The sequence below is a fragment of the Leptonotus elevatus genome, chromosome 1, assembly GCF_054856555.1.
Source record: "Leptonotus elevatus isolate MCC_2025b chromosome 1, RoL_Lele_1.0, whole genome shotgun sequence".
NCBI lineage: Eukaryota > Metazoa > Chordata > Actinopteri > Syngnathiformes > Syngnathidae > Leptonotus > Leptonotus elevatus.
This window is the reverse complement of record NC_141239.1, coordinates 2,217,501-2,233,185: the sequence shown is the minus strand read 5'-3', so window position 1 is coordinate 2,233,185 and position 15,685 is coordinate 2,217,501. Positions and strand designations below refer to the sequence as shown.

The 15,685-nt window shown below is 37.5% G+C and overlaps 2 protein-coding genes across 2 annotated transcripts in view; both read left to right on the top strand.

The window, feature by feature from the left end:
* The first annotated feature begins 38 nt into the window (after nt 1-38).
* Nucleotides 39-9,014, top strand: LOC147180310 (ubiquitin-conjugating enzyme E2 R1-like). Its single transcript, XM_086071842.1, has 5 exons — nt 39-796; nt 890-976; nt 4,176-4,273; nt 6,080-6,214; nt 7,377-9,014. The coding sequence occupies exons 1-5, from the start codon at nt 611-613 to the stop codon at nt 7,585-7,587; spliced, it is 717 nt and encodes a 238-aa protein (XP_085927968.1). The 5' UTR covers nt 39-610; the 3' UTR covers nt 7,588-9,014.
* Nucleotides 9,015-9,045: 31 nt separating this feature from the next.
* The window catches only part of sirt6 (sirtuin 6), a 13,535-nt gene continuing 6,895 nt past the window's right edge, over nt 9,046-15,685 (top strand). The window contains exons 1-5 of the mRNA XM_086071831.1: nt 9,046-9,252; nt 9,697-9,824; nt 12,888-13,070; nt 14,243-14,302; nt 15,662-15,685. The exon at nt 15,662-15,685 is cut by the window's right edge and continues 72 nt beyond it. Coding sequence (XP_085927957.1) covers nt 9,187-9,252; nt 9,697-9,824; nt 12,888-13,070; nt 14,243-14,302; nt 15,662-15,685 — 461 coding nt within the window. The 5' untranslated portion in view covers nt 9,046-9,186. The remainder of the gene's footprint in view (nt 9,253-9,696; nt 9,825-12,887; nt 13,071-14,242; nt 14,303-15,661) is intronic.

Sequence of the window (15,685 nt, the reverse complement as noted above, 5' to 3'; positions counted from 1 at the left end):
CCGGACTACAAATCCCATAGCAGCCCATTGCACAATTGCCTGTTTTTAAGGGGAGGAAGGACTTCTTTTCAACAACATTCTTCGCTCTGTCCGCATGACATCAAAGATCCACATCGTTAATTGTAGTTTATAATAGTTAAAAATCGGTCGCTGTAGTTTATTGTTAAATCTGCTACTGTTTCTCACCAGCGCGTTAAAATCTATTTGCGACAAGGTAAAAAAAAAAAAAAAAATCTTCTCCATCTGGTTGTGAGGCGGTCTTCGTTAGCTAGCTTATTTAGCCAGGAGCTACCAGTAGATTTACGGCTTATATCCGCGGCTACTTTTCCAAGTAGACCAGCTAAAGCTTCGGTTACTCGGCGGCCACGATGATTTGGTTAGTTTACGCCACTGAGAGAGTGGACTTTAAATAATTGATCCGATTTTGGTAACAAACACAACCCGCGTTCGAGCCCAATTCGCTTCGGCCTGTTTTCATTGTATCCTCGCGTCGGTAGTGTCGGGTTGTTCGACCAGTGAGTTCGGCGTCAAATTTAGCTGCGTTGCCGTCAACAAACGAGTCAGCAGCTGTCGATCGGGGAGAGAACTTGAGGCTAGCCAAGTGTCAAGTATGGCGCAGCACGATTGTTCTCATGTCGCCAGTTCGCAGAAGGCTCTCATGCTGGAAATGAAGAGTCTTCAAGAGGAACCCGTCGAGGGCTTTAAAATAACGCTGGTGGACGAGGCGGATATGTACAACTGGGAAGTGGCCATTTTCGGACCCCCCAATACACACTATGAGGGGGGCTATTTCAAGGTAAGACTCATTTCAAGGCAAATTGCTGGCACAGGTGAAACTATGATGCGTGTATGAGGCATTAAAGCGACATCAAATATTTTTTTGTTCTAGGCCCGGATCAAGTTCCCCATGGACTACCCATATTCCCCACCTTCCTTCAGATTCCTCACCAAGATGTGGCATCCCAACATCTATGAGGTGGGTCAATAATAGTCCTCATCAGAATCACTAAGTCATCATGGAACTGCAGCAGCAGTGGCGTATCAAGGGTGCCCAGGGGCCCCAAGCAAGAAAGGGATCGAGGGCCCTGGCAGGTGGTGGGTGGGCACGGGGCACGACAGACAACCATTCGTCAGATGCATGTTGTTAAATTTTGAAATTGCACATCTGCATCTTAAAGAATCAACTTGAGTTGTGCTTCATTTAAATAACTTGTTGAAACAAAATAAAAACAGTGATACAATAGTAAAGTGCGCTTTTTTTTTTTTTAACAAACAAAATTTGGACCCAAAAATAGAATACAGCACAGGCCAAACAAACATGTGGAGTTATGTAGTTAACAAAAAATGTGAAAATAAATACATAAATATATAGCCACCCTTTTCTCTGATTACTTTTTTGCACATTCTTGGCATTCTCTGGATGAGCTTCAAAAGGTAGTCATCTGGAAGGGGTTTCCAACCGTTTTTAAGGAGTTCCCAGATGTTAGGATGCCCAGAGTAGGTATCTATAATATAAAACATGTTTTCAGTTATTTCACCTTTTTTTTTTTGTTGTTAAATACTGTAGTGGCCAAACATGGACAAGGACACAGGCGCTTAAAAAAAAAGAAGAAAAAAAAGGATTCCATTTAATCAAATCGGAGCAAAAAGAGTTAACAAAAAATTCCAACATCAACTCGTAGCTAATGTTTTGGAACCAATTTAAAAGAGGTCAACTTAACATAAAACAAATTAAACTGGACTGACCGTCAGACAAACAACTCAGGTGGCTTAAATAGGGGCGGACCAACCTAAATGAACACAAGAGGGAGGTATGACTACAAATCAAACAAAATGACCAACTTCTTAATTCTATAGGACAAATGAACAAAAACATATATCAACACTAACGAGTGAAAAATAAAGTGCATTTGAACCAAATTAACAAAAAAAAAAAATACCCCAAACAAATCATTAAACAAATACATTCCCCCCTCCAGTCTTGAACAGTGGCAGGTGCAAGATCTGGACTCCTCCCACCTTCCGGCCTGGTTGCTTCCCTCAAACAAGAACAAATGCAGTAAACATTCAGACAAATATGAACTAAAATGTGCACCCCTTAGAAAATATGTCTCCAAACAAAACAACTTACTCAATATTAACTGAAAATATTAAATGATGTAGTAATTAAGCTAAAGCAAATTCAAACAATACTGACATTAGATGGTGGTGGTAAATAGTAGAGTACATAACTCCACATCAGTTCATACATAGTTTTGCTGCCTTCAGTGAGAATCTACAAAGTAACCAGCCATGAGAATAAAGCAAATACTTACGTTTCATTCTATGCAACTATTTGAATATTGTCGATCTTAACATGCCCGTTCTGAAATAGTGAAACATCAATTGATATAACAACCTTAAAAAAAACAAAAACAAAATATAATTGTTAGACAGTACATGCTACAGTCAGCTTGCTAACTAAATAATATTGCTCAATCAACGGCAACATTAACTAAAAATGTCCACCCTGTCGTTGTCCGTCTTGCCAGCAGGCTCTGGCAAGGCTCGGCGTTGGTTTGTCTTGAAGTTGATTTATTAAAAGAAGACGACAAAGAAAACAATAACCATTTCTGGCAGCGTAACATCCACTCAATATGAATTTGAATGGAAATTTTGACTTTTTGGGGAGAATTCTCAAAGGTGCCTTTTGGTGGTGTTGACTCGGGTGAAGTATCACACACTGTTAACACGTTTGTTTATCCTAATGTCATACAGTAATGATCCAAATCCATTCTGAACAGTTTCTGCAAAACAACAAATTCAACAAAGAAGGAAAGTCCAGTTGTATGGATTCAGCCTTTGCGGATTAGACTCAAATTATATACAGACAAAGAAAAACAATTGTTTTAGCAAAACACATTGTTTTTTGTTTTAATATGGTGGCAGTAAGATAAAAATGATTTAGGCAGTTTTGCTATTAGCCTAACAATTTACAGTTTGCCATGTAATTTAATTGAAATGCACTAGTGGGATATAACAAAGTCCAAATACTTTACTTTTTACGTTATCTTTACTTAACTTGATTTTTTCCCCTGATGACTTTTTGCTTTTACTCGCGAAATTTAAAAACATTTATATGTGCTTTATATGCCTTTTTTTGGTCAAAATGCTCTTGTTACTTTTTTCAATTTCTGCAGAAGACGACACGACGTAAAAAATAATAATAATAAAACACATATATACAATAGGAAACATGGCAACAGATTTGGCGAAGAAACCTTCATGGCTTTATTTAAGATTGTTTGACGTTGTCAACTTAGTGAATGCTTTGAAGCAAATGCTTTTGTTTTGTCTGTGCCAGCCTTAAAACCCTTATCTTCTGGTGTTGAAAATTCTAATCTGGGGGGGGAAGTGGGGGTGGGGTGGGGACACATCCAAGTAAGGTATATTTTTTCAGTGGTTACTGGTTACCATGATCACATTTTGCTTTGGCTAGTCTGTTTTCTTTTGATTGCATAAATGCACGAGTCAGCACAGCTAGTTCTTGATAATAATAAAAAAAGAAGAAGGTATGTTTTCAATGTGCAAAGTTATCAAAATAGGGATTGTATAGTAAAAATGTTTTTTTCTTTTGTACTTAACCCATTCATTGCCATTGACGCCTAATTTTTTATAATCTTTTGTTTTTGTTTTAATCGTGAGTTAACGAATGAAGTCACGCGATTAGTTACAATAAATTTTAATCACCTGACGCCTCTAATTTTTAATAATCTTTTCTTCTTCTTTTTGAAAAAAAAAGAAGAAAAGATTATTAAAAATGTGGAGTATCAGGCGATTACAATTTTAATCGTAATTAATCGCGTGACTTTAATAGTTAACTCACGATTAATCACAAATGTTATATCTGTTCTAAATGTACAATTAAAAAAAATCTAGGTTTTCATACTCTTGTTAACAAAAGTGGAAACAAATGTTAAACTAATAGAAATAGTTCAAATTTATTTTTGACGTCTATAGCCGTCAATGGCATCGAATGAGTTAAGTGCATTTCTGAGTCTACTTTTGAGTTTTTCTGAAGTAACAGAGTTTATAGAATTTGTAAGTACATAATTGGAGTACTTTTACTACCTGTATTTAAATAACCTCTGCTGGTCACATGGCAATCAATCTATATTCAATTTCTTGTCTTTCAGAATGGAGACGTGTGTATTTCTATATTGCACCCACCAGTGGATGACCCGCAAAGTGGAGAACTGCCTTCGGAGAGATGGAATCCCACCCAGAATGTCCGGTTAGCATGAATTGTCCATTATCGGGTTACTGTCGTGGACTCAAGTCAGCTTCAGACCCTTATCACATGACATTTGTCTTCAGAGGAGTCCCTTGTCAACGGACGCATGGTGACGCCACATCTGGCGATTCGACACCATCTGTGGAAAAGGATCTCTGTCTCTTAGCTAGCATCTTCTGTTTACCTGCGCGGTCTCCAAAGTTAAACACGGTCATTTTTCGAGAAAGTGCTTGCAAAACTAATTCTGCCCGAGGGAATAATTACAACGGAAATTACAGAGTCGAGATGCCGCCGTTGCAAAACCTTTAATATACTGCGTAGGCGATATTTTAAGTAAGTAACAAAAGTGTCCATCAAGTTTAAATTGAATTTAATTTTACAGGAGTTCTTTCAGATGAATCTTAATAATAAAATGTTAACCTTGGTTTGGTTGGTTTATTGAACATATAAACATAGAAAAACATAAAACACATTACAAGTATAAAATATAAGTTGCAGTAAAAAAAAAAAAAAACAAGAATAGGAAGAAAGAAAAGAGCTTACATGTTCAAAAGGGAGTAGGAAGGAGTTAAAAACGTATCTAGTCCTACCCCTTATGTTTTGACTTATTTCTATAGATACAATAATAGGTTAATATATTTCAATGAAAGAAAATGTATAAACCTGTTTGTGTATACAACTGCACTTTGATGTGTACGTGTAATTCATAGGCATAATAATTCCTCCTCAAATTCACATATACAATTTTCATTGCACTCATATTGATACATCAAAATAATGACACCATTTCTGCTGTTTTGCCAGCTCAAGTCAGATTTAAATCATTTTCTTGAACGTTGCTTTAAAACATTTTTTTAAACTCAACAAGTGATTTGCATCTTTTCAGGTCAGTACCAAAATTATTCCACAAATTTAACACCTCTTACAGAAGCACACTTTTGCTTAATATTTGTTCTTGTTTTGATTTTTCTTGTTGACGCTTATGTTATAAGGAGTGTTTCTAATTTCAAATAGCTTCTGAGTAATGTGGCAGAGTAGATTGTTGTATGCTTTATACATTATTTGTGCTATTTTAAACTCAACAAAGTCGTAACATTTTATTGCATTTAATTTAATGAATAGTGAATGTGTTGGTTCTGCACATTTTGATCAATTAATAATTCTTATGGCTCTTTTTTTGCAGTTTGAAAACCGGGTTGGTATTTGTTTTATATGCGTTTCCCCAGATTTCCACACAATAAGTCAGATATGGTAATAATAATAATAAACAGTGTAATGATTTCTTATTCAGGACATCCTTTTGTTTTAGAGCGTATCCCTATGATTTTGGACATTTTCCTTTTGACATTTTCTATGTGTGACTCCCAACATATTTTATCGTCAATAACCACTCCAAGAAATTTATTTTCATTCACTCTTTCTATTTCAACTGAGTTTACCATAATTTTGACTTGGCGAGTGATTTGTCTAGTACCAAAAATGTGGTTTTGTTTAAGTTTAATGATAATTTATTTTTAATTTTTATTTATAGTCAGAAGCTGACATTCCAACACTGAACCTCCGAATTGTGAGGTGTAGTCATAAATACTGGCTCACAATGCTGCTCTTTGTGTATTAAAGTGGTAAAAACGATCTCTTATCTGTGTTCTAATCCGTGATCCATAGTAACGTCATATAGTCAGTAGCAGAATTGATATTCAATCGCTGCAAAAAAAAAAAAAAAAAAATAGGCTTCCATGCTCCCTGAAGTCATCCGATCCGTTTTGTGTCAAGTTATAATGTTGTGACCCTCCTTTGCGCTTTCAGAACCATTTTGCTGAGTGTAATCTCACTGCTGAACGAGCCAAACACCTTCTCCCCTGCCAATGTGGATGCCTCCGTCATGTATCGCAAATGGAGGGACAGCAAGGGCAAGGATCGGGAATATGTCGAGATCATCAGGTGAGCAATTGCGCAATACGAGTTCGCGCGCAACAAATGTTAAAATGGTTACACGTTGGATTAAAAATACAAATAAAAAATGTGAATTTGTGTTTTTGCAAACTAAGAGTGAACATGAAGTTTTTTTTTGATTTGATTAGCTTTTAATCAGCGGTCATTTCAATCACATCAAAATTCTGAGAGAAAATTCTCATTTCTGATTATTTTGCATTTTATTACAACCAAAAAGGTATAGGGTGAAAAATCTTATTTTTTTGTCACAAAAAAAATCTTCAGCAAGACAACCTTCAAAGAAGCAGAACTAAATTAATAAAACAGTTTAAAAAAACAACAACAAATAAATGAATTCATTCCTAAAAGCTTAAAAGTAGGGCGAGTGTTGGGTTATGTGTTAACCCATATCTCCACACAGTAAATCATAATATGGAATTAACAAAGAACAAGTGTGCGTAATTGTCTTATTTATGACATCCTTCTATTTATTAAAAATCAACTAATAAAATAACAATTATTTTTGACATTTTGCTTTTCACCAAAATGTTGCTTCCAACCAAATTTCTCTTCAATTATCACGCCAAGAAATGTAATAAGATGCAATCATTTTAATGTAATTTATTTACCATCTTTATAACCTGTTTTATATCTAATATAAATATCTATATAATGTAACATGCCACTCGGTTTTAGGTGTTCATCACTTAACCAATAGAGGGCAGTCTTGCACTAAACAGGCCCAAAAGACAGGAACAGGAAGTTTCCGATCTCATGTAGCTAACAGCTAGCTCTACACTTGTTTACTCATGGAATAATGTTGAAGCATCGTCTGTAAGTGACTTTTAAGACACTATTACATGTGTAATGTCGATATAATGGTGTATGTGTGAACTAAATGGTAGTTAGTGTTTGTTTACCTGAAGTGGTAATCGCGAGCACGCTAATGCTAATCGCGATTGGTAACCGTTTAGCATAGGCAAATTTTGTTGCTGTTAAATAATTATTCGATGGAATAATCGATAGTATAATTGATTTAAAAAAGATACAATAGTGACGGCACTAATCAATAGTGTCAAATGCCTTCTTATTTTTAATTTTTTTTAAATAAAGATCTACAGTTGCCTAATGACCTCATCAAAAAACCATCAATGTTGAATGTCTCCTGCAGAAAACAAGTACTGGCCACAAAGGTGGAGGCGGAACGCGACGGGGTTCAGGTACCCACCACGCTGGCCGAGTACTGCGTCCGCACACGTGCCCCCCCTCCTGACGAGGGCTCCGACCTCTTCTATGACTATTATTACGACGATGACGACGTCGAGGACGGAGACGGCGACTGCTGCTACGACGAGGACGACTCAGGCAATGAAGAGTCATGACATGCCTTTCCCACAGCGTGACCAATCTTTGCTGACACGCGACGACCCCCCCCCCCCTTTTATTGCCCGGGTCGTCCGAGGGGTCTGAGGTCTGCAAGTGAGAAATATTTGACGCCTCCTGTTTGTAAACCAATGAAATGAGATGATTTTACCTTAGCTTGCGCGCTCTTTGTTAAAGCTGAATTGATGGGCTCATGTGGGTTTGCTGAGATTTGCACCAGCAAAAAAAAAAAAAAAAAAACTGAACAAAAAGTTTTTGTTTTGACCCGAAACCAGAGAGGCTAACTTAAATAGTGCTTCAAATGTTAAAGGTCAAATGGGGGTGATGCCACTTTGCACTGATGCAAACACTTACAAATCATTCACTTCACAATTGTTCATTGTTACTAGTTTCCCTTTCTGGTTATGGTTTTTGCTTACCAATATTAAATCTCAGTGACTTCCTGGAGTGATGAACTACAAAAAATAATGGGATGGGACTTTCCTCAAACATGGTCTGCATGCCAGAAAACATTGGAATATATTTTTTTGTTTCTTCCTCTGGGCAACTGTTTGCAAATGGTGATCTGCTTACAGCTCTGATAGCAAAAGCGTGTGATTTACAGAGAACCTAGAAAACTCTCAAATGGACTGCCGGCTATGTCAAAAAGTCAAGAAAACGATCATTGCTGGTTCTCCTCTGGCTGCCGCTGGGGGTGTTTTGTCATTTGGATGGAGGAATTACGATAAGGCCACCAGATAAAGAAAGTGTAAGTTAAACCATAGTTTCTGCGGGAGGACAGTACTTGCTCATCAAAATTGTTTCTCCTCAGGTTTGATGCCTGACTAAACAAAATTGTTTTTGTTTTGTTTTGTTTTGTTCTTTTAAATTCCCCTGAAATGTATGCTGTTGTATTCTTGTCTTTCTTTTATGCTCCTTGCAAGCAATATTAGTCTTTTTCTATATGGTTAGACTTAATGCCTGCAACCTTCGCTTGAGAATGTTTTATGTGATGAGATTAGTAGGCTTGACAACTTAACGTGTGTAGAAAATGTGCCCGAGAAATGATGTTGCAGTGTCAGGATTATAAAGGATTTTCAGCCTTGGAAGTCAGTGGAAATGAAAAAGAACAATTCCACCACAATTTTGTTTTACTGTTTGTGTTAGTAGTGAGTTTTAAGTATTTTGATATATTTTTGGTGTTGGTGTGTTTCCTCGTGTGTGTATTTCGTCACCAGTATTGATTGTTTCAACTGCTCAAATTGGACTTCACTGAATTTCTCAGGATTATTCAATTACATTCGACATAGTGGGTCGTTTTCAGAGTGACAGACCTTGACGGATATGCACATGTAGCTGTACGGATGATCACCTTGTTTTCTCCACCTGTTTATTTTTTTATTTTTGGCTATTTAAAAGTGAAAAATAAAGATTTATTGGAACAAAATCTACGTGGTGTAAAGCGAGAAATTTGAAACGTTCCATGTTTCCCCACATCAGTGAAAGCATCTTGTTGGGCGTAGAGTTATGACGTCAACTAAAGGCGACGGGCGCTTCGGATTTGAAGACAATTCTTACCTGCTACTTTCGGAACATTTTTATCAAAGAGACAGACTGCAATGTCTGTAAATTATGCGGCCGGCCTCTCACCGTACGCAGACAAGGGCGTGTGCGGACTTCCAGAGGTAATATGAACAACAATGCGGCTGGTGGTTCGCTTTCTAACACGCTTAAGTTAGCAGGTTAGCTGCTACTTTGTAGGTCCCAGCTAGACTTTCTGATGAATGAACGACCGTATTTAATTAAACATTTAAAAACATGGACTCAACGCCCGTTTTTTGTTGACTGCATCATCTAATTGAAAATATGTTAAAGCAGTCTACTTCATTTTCATTGTCAACCTGAATACAGGCGCCTGTTTTACCTTATACAGAACACGTTGTTTGTAATAAATTGTGTGGGTTTTTTGTAATTGTAAAACGCTTGATTTTGTTGTTGTAAAGAAATAAAGTGGTGGTGGGGATTGCATTTACACCTGGTCAAGCTCCTTTCCAAACTACATTCATCAAATGCTTATAATGTCTGCAAGATGATTTATTCTTGTTAACCAATGTGATATGTTGAACCAGGCATTCGATAGTCCCGAAGAGCTGACAGCAAAGGTGGCAACCCTTGCTAAGATGGTCAAAGAGTCCAAGTACATGGTTGTGCACTCTGGAGCAGGAATCAGCACTTCAGTGGGCATCCCTGACTTCAGGTAAGAAATTCTCACTGTAGCTTTTGCATTTTACATTTACATTTCTGGACTCCACTTTGACACACAAGCATCAGTGTGGATTTTTTTTTTTTTTTACATTTGCGATGCAACTATCATGTACAACATGACATTTGCGTCCCTGGATTCCCCCACATCCACCAGAGGGAATGAAATGCATTTATCCATCCGTCCCATCATTTTCCATCCCACGTTCAGGGTTTCGGCTTAGTTGGAGCTTATCCCAGCCAACTTCATGCAAAAAGTGGAGGATAACCATTCTCTCTCTTATTCACACCATCACTGATTGAGAACTGACGTACGCGGCCTGCTTGTGCTAAAAAGTCAGGCAAGCCGAAGTCAGACTCAAAATGCATACAACAAATACTGATTATTTACAGGCTACACGGCACGCTAGGTTTTAGTACATTATTTCTGCCTTTAAATCAAGGCGCTTCAGTTGTTTGGCCGGTTTTAGTTGAACAAGAAATAATGATGCTGAGTAAGTTGTTCAAGCATTTTGAATGTCCTGGCAGAGATGCATCAAGAGCACTCAGAAAAATGGCCGCTGTCTTGCCAATATTCTCTGGTAGAACTTTGGTGCGGGTTTATAATTTTGATTACATTAATTACCTTTTTCGTTACTGAGGGCCCGGTGAGACGTTTTTTCAAGATGTTGATGCACTTATGACGTCATTAAAGCAAGCGCAGCGTCTTTCAGAGCAGACTACAACTGTATTTGAGAACATTTGCATGCTAAACTTGGATAAATTAAGGTTAACTAAGTACTGTATACATTCTTGAATGCAAGGGGGGAAAATATGAAATGTATGAATATTTTTTTTTCAAATTTTCTATATTTGTAGGTCATGTTAAATAATATACATACATGACTTAAATTAAATATGTTTTAATAAAAACCTTTGTTTTAACACTACTGTTCAAAAGGGAGTCTCCTAGAAATGTCATTTATTTATTTATTCATTTATTTAGCAACATTAACAATGTTAAACTTTATTTATGGATTCATGTTATCTTTGTTACAAAAAAAAAACATTTTCTTTAAACAAAAAAATCTAAATCCCATTTTTGTCGATACTGCTTTCAAAAACAGGAACATTTACTCATCATATAAATATAATACCTCTGAAACTAGTAAAAACAATTATTTATAAGGGCCTCGGCATGTCACATGAATTGTTGGACCATGTGGCATAAACAGATTTTCTTGGCTGACTTTGATTTGACATTTTTGTCTTGTAGTTCCTCATTTTGAGCAGCAGAGGGTAGTAGATGTTCAATACACGCTAAACTCTTGATAAGAAAGCACATTTAAAAAAAATATATTATTATTATTTCAATCTGTTTCCAGTCACTAGAGTATTCCTTCAGATTTGGCCTGGATACATCTTCATCTTTCTGAACTTATATATATATATATATATATATATATATATATATATGTTACTCCTACTGGACGTATTAATATTTGATTTGACCACCCGCGAGTCGGTTCAACCTTGGACAGCAGCATCATTAAAGCAACGTATTATATAGTATCCTATTCTTCACATTAGGTCGTCTCACGCTAACTTGGCCTGCTGTTGCTGACTTTTATGCACAAATGCAGTTAGTTGCACTCTGCGGTTGTGCCACGAAGCAATTTGACAGCCTTTGCGCTTCCTCTGACTAAAGTTCCAAATGATGCGAATGTGGCCGTCACACCCTGCAGCATTTCGCTCCTGGCGATAAGCAGCTGTGAAGATTCACATGCTGAATTGTCCTTTCTGGTGCATGAAGATACGTCTTGTAATAAATGAGCACCTGTGGGGGGGATGTTACTGTACAAAATTCTCAGTTGAGTTGCCCACTACTGCTTCTTACAAGGGATGAGACAAAATATCAATAATGCGATCAATTATCTAGCCACTACAGCCGAATATAGATTTTTATGTGTTTGCTTCATAATTATACAGGTTGCTGCAAAGGATTTCCACTGACCTCGTTTGATTTATTTATGGCTCAAATCTCAATAGTACATAGCATTATTTTGTGAGTGTTTATTTGAATATAGTTGCAGTTGTGCTTGAAAGTTTACAAACCAGATGCATAGGGTGTTGCTTCGATCCTTGCGTTCTTGTCGTATTTATTTATTTATTTGAATCAAGTTGTTGCCAATAGTGGCAATCATTTAGAGACTAAAACTTCAACTTAAGTTGACGTTTTTAGGGATAGACCGATTTTGACAACTGTCGGCATCTGCCTTTTTTTTTTTATGAATCTGAAGGCCGATAAAGCTTGTATCTCACTGAGCAAAGAATGCTTGCGAACGTTTTCATCAGGAATTGTAAGATGTTCACAGACAGTTTTTACTTAAACACTTTTGGAACATATTTAGACAATTTTTTTTCGCTGCAAAGATCTTTTGAAACGTTTTACGAACCTTAGCATACATTTGTCGCTCAGTGAGATGCAGGGAACTTAAATTTCCACTCACTATACTTTTTACTTAAAAAAATAAAATAAAATAAAAATAAAATAATAATAATAATAAATTATGTTCACATTTTGGAAAACTATTTACAGTAGAAAACTTCAGGGATCTATTTACTTGCTTAGTTTTTAATTTAGCTTAACACATGCTGGTGACACTGGAAACTCCCTGCAATTTTCGTTATACTTTTTTTAAACAAATATAGTTTAAAAGATAATTATTTTTTTTTTACGCTAATATTTTATCTCTTTCTGCAAATGAGTATCGGTTTGAAATATCGGTTATCGACGCCCTTGACTACTAATAATTTGTATTGGTATTGGCCTTGAAAAAAACCCATATCGGTCTATCACTAATATTTTTTCTTTGCTCTGTTTCTTACTCTAAAAAGTGAACTACATTGGTGGTCTGTTGCTTTAAATATGGCTCCCATAAAGGGATTATGGATAACAAATATCTTCGGTTAAAATCGTACAGATTTTCACTATTCACGGCAGGGCCCGCGGGGTCCCTAATTATCCCCCGTTAATAACGAGGCTTCACTTCTATTATGATAACACATTTTCTTGTAGGGGTCCAAAGGGTGTGTGGACCTTGGAGGGGAAAGGAGAGACGCCTCACTTTGAGACAACGTTTGAAGAGGCCCGACCCAGCCTGACTCACATGGCCCTGCTGGGACTCCAGAGGGCCGGATACCTCAAGTATCTCATCAGCCAAAATGTGGACGGCCTGCACGTGCGATCCGGCTTCCCAAGGTGACTTTGGCTCAAGGCCGCTCGAAGACGCTGTCTAATTTGTGAAAGAAATTGGCTTTAGGAGACGGACGTCTTTGGTTTACAATGGCGTTTCGTTTTGTACGCTTGCATTATAATTTGAATTTGTACATACATCAGAACGTACTGTAGACGCTCAATAACCTACATTAATGAAGTTGTGGAGTCATGATTACAGTAAATAATAGCCTTGAATATAAAATAGTCAAAATAAAAACTAATTTTTTTGTGCATTTTCTCACACTGCAGACTGCTGCGCAAATTAGATGATTACACTCCATTCATAACCTTGCAATGTATTCTACTACCACAGTAAATCAAGGGGGGGGGGGGGGGGAGTGGCTCACCTGTACTGCAGTACACAGCAGTTCTGTCTTTTTTCGACCCACTTAAATGTTGCACACCAACCGACGCCCCTCTCCTCCGGTGTGCGCAATGACCCCGGGAGCTGCTGCAACGAGAAGAAAAGGCGGACACTCACCCCCGCGTTCGCTGTTTAATTCGAACAGACGCTTACTTGCAGCGTTTTATTTTTTTGGGGGGGGGGGGGGGGGTTACGTCACCACAACATCCTATTTTGGCCATATTCTTTTGGCTTAAATTTTATTTCGGCCGAATATTCGGTGCATCACTAATGACTTTATTACATCTCGGATGGATTACTGTACTGGACTTAATTTTGGAGTCAGCCAGCCCTGCCTTAAATGTCCTCAGTTGGCTCAAAATGCTGCTTATCTGCCTGTGCATTCTAAAATCCACACTATGATGAATAGAAAAGTCATTTTCAACTGCTTCAACAACCCCAAAAGAACTGAAAGGCTCACAACCGTTCTAACTTGTATTCTATTGCAATGCGCTGACCTCAAGCAGCAAACGCAATTTTTCCATTCAATCCGAGCATCCGGCCTGTAATGGAAGACCTGCTCTCCCTGGGAGCAGTTCCATACATCTTCTTCTCCCTCCGCTTGGTTTTGCTCCACCTTTTCTAACAAGCAGCACGCAAGTAGGAAAAGAATGGCCTCGAGCGTACAAATCGATCCGAGCAGCACACAGAATATTCATGAAAGAGCCTCTCGCACGCAACTTGTTCTCAAGAGTTGTCATGCTGAATGTATGCACTGTGATCTAAGGAGTTGCGTCTCTGGCCCTGACAGGGACTTGTTGTCGGAGCTTCATGGAAACATGTTTGTGGAGGAGTGCGAGAAGTGCTGCAGGTATGTGCGCATACGCAAAACTCTTTTGATTTGATTGTGGCCGCTGCGTAATACATAAGGTTTGTTGACGAGACCTTTCTGTGCACTGGTGTTCATTTCGTGAACAAAAACTACACCGAAATAAAAAAAAAAAATCACAGAAAACTAGACTAGACTGGATTAAAGCCCCCATTAATAAACATGAACTTGGGACTAAATCAGTATGCATTTTCAATCGACTCATGAAGACGAGACGAAAATGCCGTCCACTTAAATCAGGGGTGCTCAAGTTCGGTCCTTGAGAGCCCCAATCCAGCCTGTTTTCCATGTTTCCCTCCTGCAGCACAGCTGAGTCTAATGATCAGCTAATCAGCAAGCTTTGTAGAAGCCTGACAACGATCCTGATCACGAATCAGGTGTGTTAGTGGAGAGAAACATGGAAAACAGGCTGGATAGGGGCTCTCGAGGACCGAACTTGAGCACCCCTGACTTAAATGAATAAATACTGGACTAAAATCTATGTTGTTTATAACGTAACATTAATCCAATTGCTATAACATTCCAACAACTAACTAGTGCTGGCTAACTCGTAGCACTATAGTAGCCACTTGTTGATATTAGGAATGTAACAATATACAAACATCACAATACGATAAATATCGCGATATGAACCTCACTATACGACAATTATCACAATATTGTGGGAAGGTTGGCGATATTAAAAAAGCCCACGAAAATGTGTAAAAACTCATAATGTAAAAAAAAAAAAAAAAAGAAGCTCATATTGTTGTGTTTGGCTAAAGCGGGCCAAAAGTAATATTTTTTTGTTTTGTTTTTATGGAGATATTGAAAAATATTTGCTGGTATGCCTGATTTATAGGAGCGATAACCACCGCAGCGGCCAAAACATTGCGGTTTAAAATTCAACTGCATTAATGAACTAACCACAAGAGGGTGCTAGAACTGCACAAATAGAATACTGCTGCTTTTAATGCGACATGACGACGATATTGTGGCACTTTTAATATCACAATATTGCCGTTATCGTTACATCCCTAGTTGACATACTGAAATTGTGTGTGAAGTGAACAAAAAGATGAAAGTACATTCAATCTTATGTTAAAATAAAATATAAATATGAAATAATAATATAAATAAAAACGGGATGAGGTTGACTAACTATGATTAAAAACTAACAAGCGTTATTGAAACTAGACTAAAAAAACTGAGACTACATTTAGAAATGGTGGATAAAATTAACACCACTGCGCACTTCACGTTCAATAATTTATTTTTAACCACAGAGGCAGCAGCATAGATGGAAATCGTTAGCAAGTACAACTTATGAGACAAAAAAAGTGAGGTGGTGTGTTTTCTCAGGCAGTTTGTCAGGGAAAAGGTGAT